Here is a 3,962-nt window from a genome sequence, read left to right on the forward strand (position 1 = left end):
AACAGTAGTGCAATAGGAATTCCATTCCTATACACTGTAAATCCCATATATATATATATATATATATATATATATATATATATAGCTTCATTATGACCTGATGTGATCATGCATATTTGTTATATCACAAATAATCAGGAAAATTCATTCTGCCTAATATAGGAGTATGTGGAATTCAATTTTGAGAGTATTTTCTTTTTTAATCAGACTTTTGTTGCTTATGTATTTAAGTCTTCATCTTTTCTTTTATTTCTTTTTTTTTTCCAGGCCAAAAGGTTTGTTTTGCTGACTTCAAGCACCCCTGCTACAAAATGGCCTACTTCCAGGAGCTGTCCAGCCGAGTGAGCTTTCAGGAGGCACGCCTGGCTTGTGAGAGTGAGGGAGGAGCCCTTCTCAGCCTTGAGAATGAAGCAGAACAGAAGTTAATAGAAAGCATGTTGCAAAACCTGACAAAACCAGGAACAGGGATTTCTGATGGTGATTTCTGGATAGGGCTTTGGAGAAATGGAGAGGGGCCTGCCTCTGGGGCCTGCCCAGATCTCTACCAGTGGTCTGATGGAAGCAGTTCCCCGTACCGGTGAGTAGAGTCCTCAGGAGGTGAATGTGCTCTGGGGACTCGGGAGGGCAAAGGGAAGTTTCTGTTACCTGGAGACGATGGCAGCATAGAAGGGGCAACATCACCCAGGTGTGTTCCTGCTGCTCTGTATTTGCAGAAACTGGTATACTGATGAACCTTCCTGTGGAAGTGAGAAATGCGTTGTGATGTATCATCAACCAACGGCCAATCCTGGCCTTGGGGGCCCCTACCTTTACCAGTGGAATGATGACAGGTGCAACATGAAACACAATTACATCTGCAAGTACGAGCCAGGTAGGAAGTATTGCAAGTCGGAACAGCAGATTTTGTGCCTATTTTCTTATTTCGAGTTTTAGCTTCAAGATTTGCTACCTTCGCTCTCTTGTTTTTCTGCTCTGAAACACGGACTTACTTTGCAGCTTGTCCTATCACTACCGTACGTTACAGAACAAACTGCCCGATGAGTTAAGTACAAGTAGAGCAACTAGGAACTATAGAAACGAGAGTGACTAGAAATAGAAACTACAGTTAATAGAAATAGAAGTAGGGAGGAACTGGAAGCATCTGGGGAGGCGTCTTTAAGAGAAAATAATCATTTCTCACATTAAGGTCAAGTTATGTTTTTGTAAATAGATTTTATGAAAAATGTATCTATTTTAAAATATTTAAAATACTTAGCGTAATGTGTAGGAAAAAGATATACGTCACCATGGAAACTATAGATTTATGTATCTGAGCAACAGTTCTTGAGGGGCTTATCTGGGGTATGTAAGGGAACAGAGGAACTTTCTCTTAGAACATTAGCTTATCATGTCATGGATACATGGCACGTGCTCTTCAGTGAATGTCAGAACTGTCATAGCTCATTGAATCATAGTGAAAAAAGTAGAGGCATGTGCCATGTTCTTCCTGTGATCCTCATCCTTTGAAATACGCCTTTTTATTATTTTTTTNATATATATATGTATATATATATAGTGTGTGTGTGTGTGTGTGTATAGGGCCAAAACTATGTGTACACATTTTAAGAAAGGAAAAAAACAGTATTAAAATTGCAATACTCAATATATACTGATAAAAAAAGATGAATACAAGTGAGGTTTGACTTCTGCAATTATAAGAGGTGCTCAAAGTGGTTACCATCAGTGTAATTTTAATACAGTTTTTTCCTTTCTTCAAAGGTGCATACATTATTTTGGCACTCTCTGGGCACCCTCATATAAACTTGCAGTGTGTCCATAATTTCCTGAACACTGCCTTGCTAGAGCTGAACTACTAATGACTTTTTAGTTCAAAATCTGTGGACACAGCTGATATTCAATCAATACACTTTGGAGTTACTATCTATCTGTAGGTGGTAATTGGCCACTGCTTTGACCCTCTGAGAGTCTGCCTGCAATGCAGCCACCACAGTGTCCACACCCTCACCCAGGACCCTGGACCACTCCATCACCCATAGCCCTGGCGAGTGTCAAACCTGGCTGTTGTCCAGGGCCTGGGAAGTGTTAGTTGTTAATTATTTTAAATGTAACCCCTGTCTGTGGATTTTTCTTTTATTATTATTATTTCTCGACAGACTAACATTTATCTACAGATTAAAATTTCTAGTGCCTGATAGTGGTATTAGGAATTTCCTCATGACACTTGAAGCTGTCATGCATTTAATTAGAAGTGCTGTTTTAATTTTATAAACAAGTTAATTTTCACCATCATTTTTGTATCTTAATCATAAATAATAAATGTGTTGCAGTCATTTTTTTAATATATCAAAGATAATGAACAGAGACTTTTAACATATAAATCATACTTATGCATCCTCTGTTGACTTTGTTACATAAATCACCTTTACTTATTAAAACTTCGGGCTGATGTTTTTTTTTAATTTTATTTGGATTTTTGATATGTTGCAAAAAATCTTGTTGGACAAGTTTAATATTTTAAAAGTGCTGGAACCAAATTCAAGTCTGAGAGTTCTTGGAGTGAAAAACTCCAAGTTGAAAACTCAAGGGAATGCAGTTGAGATATTTTGAGACTTAGAAATATGTAAAAGATGCAGAAGATGAAAATGGAAACAGAGCTTGATTTAAAAATACAGGCATAAAAATCATTAGACTTAATGGCATTGTTAGAATATTACCAGAAACAACAATTTTAAATAAGGAAGACATCACAAAACCTAATAATAAATTTGGAGAAATTAAAAAAAAAATAGACTCGGGGTGGTGAACACACAATGTGTTGATATATAGATGATCTATTACAGAATTGTTCACCTGAAATCTATGTAACTTTACTAACAATTGTCACCCCAATAAACTTAAAATAATAATAATAATAATAATAATAATAATAATAATAATGGGATTAGAATCAACCATTGGGACTTCCATAATCACCTCTCAAGGAATGTTTATTTTATATAGATTTATCCGTTTGGAATCTCTTTAGTTCCAGTTTCCTGTGGTCATTCATACTAGAGTGTTATTTTTCATTAACAATTGGTTGGGACAGTCTGTTAATTTGTTCATATTATTCAGTGTGTTGCTCCTGGGTCTCGATCACAGTTAATGAGACAGAGAGGACAACTGGCTGTCTTACTTGCACTGCAGGAACTGCCATTTTATTAGTTGGCTGTTCTCAGCTTGTGTCAAGTTATTGAATGCCTGTCATTCAAACACCGTTGTGAGGTCAGTGACCTTGCACTGATTTCTGCTCCCTCCTGACTCTGAGTGTCATCATAGGTCATTAATTGCTGGTTCTGGGAGAGAATGGATGTGATACCAAAACTGGCTCAGTGTGATATACTGTAATTAAGAGTACAGACCTTGAATGCTTTAATTTTTAGCCAGTGTTTATGTACGTTAACACCCCAGCCCTCTGCTACTGACGAATGTTCTTGACTGGCTACAAAATTAAATACACAGTGAAGAAAGCCTCCAACCTCAACAAGAACAATGTTCATACAGATGAATCATAAGAAAGTAGTAAATCTGTGCCTTAATCTCTTAGGATAAAGTAATTCAACTTAATTTTACATAAACTCATACGATAGTGTGTTTTCCAAGGCTAAACCTAAGCTGAAATCAGGGAAAGACTAGTGGATGCCATGGACAGACAGCAGGTTGAAAATAAGAAATAGTGACAGAGAGAGATTCATGACAGCTGTAAAAGCTGATAGCAGAGATCAGAGGTGAACCAAAGAAGCTAATGGAAAACAGAACAAAACAGCTTGACCATTCAGCAGATTGTCTGCATAATCTTGGCATACATGTTTGGTGGTACATGGAGGAAAGAGTAAACAGTAGTGCAATAGGAATTCCATTCCTATACACTGTAAATCCCATATATATATATATATATATATATATATATATATATATATATA

General features: G+C 36.7%; 1 protein-coding gene across 1 annotated transcript in view; it reads left to right on the forward strand.

Annotated features, from left to right (window-relative positions):
* CHODL (chondrolectin) overlaps positions 1–3,962 on the forward strand; it is a 27,841-nt gene that overhangs the window by 10,430 nt on the left and 13,449 nt on the right. The window contains exons 2-3 of the mRNA XM_019659527.1: positions 268–577; positions 714–871. Coding sequence (XP_019515072.1) covers positions 268–577; positions 714–871 — 468 coding nt within the window. The remainder of the gene's footprint in view (positions 1–267; positions 578–713; positions 872–3,962) is intronic.

Source organism: Hipposideros armiger, unplaced genomic scaffold (assembly GCF_001890085.2).
Source record: "Hipposideros armiger isolate ML-2016 unplaced genomic scaffold, ASM189008v1 scaffold_300, whole genome shotgun sequence".
Taxonomy (NCBI): domain Eukaryota; kingdom Metazoa; phylum Chordata; class Mammalia; order Chiroptera; family Hipposideridae; genus Hipposideros; species Hipposideros armiger.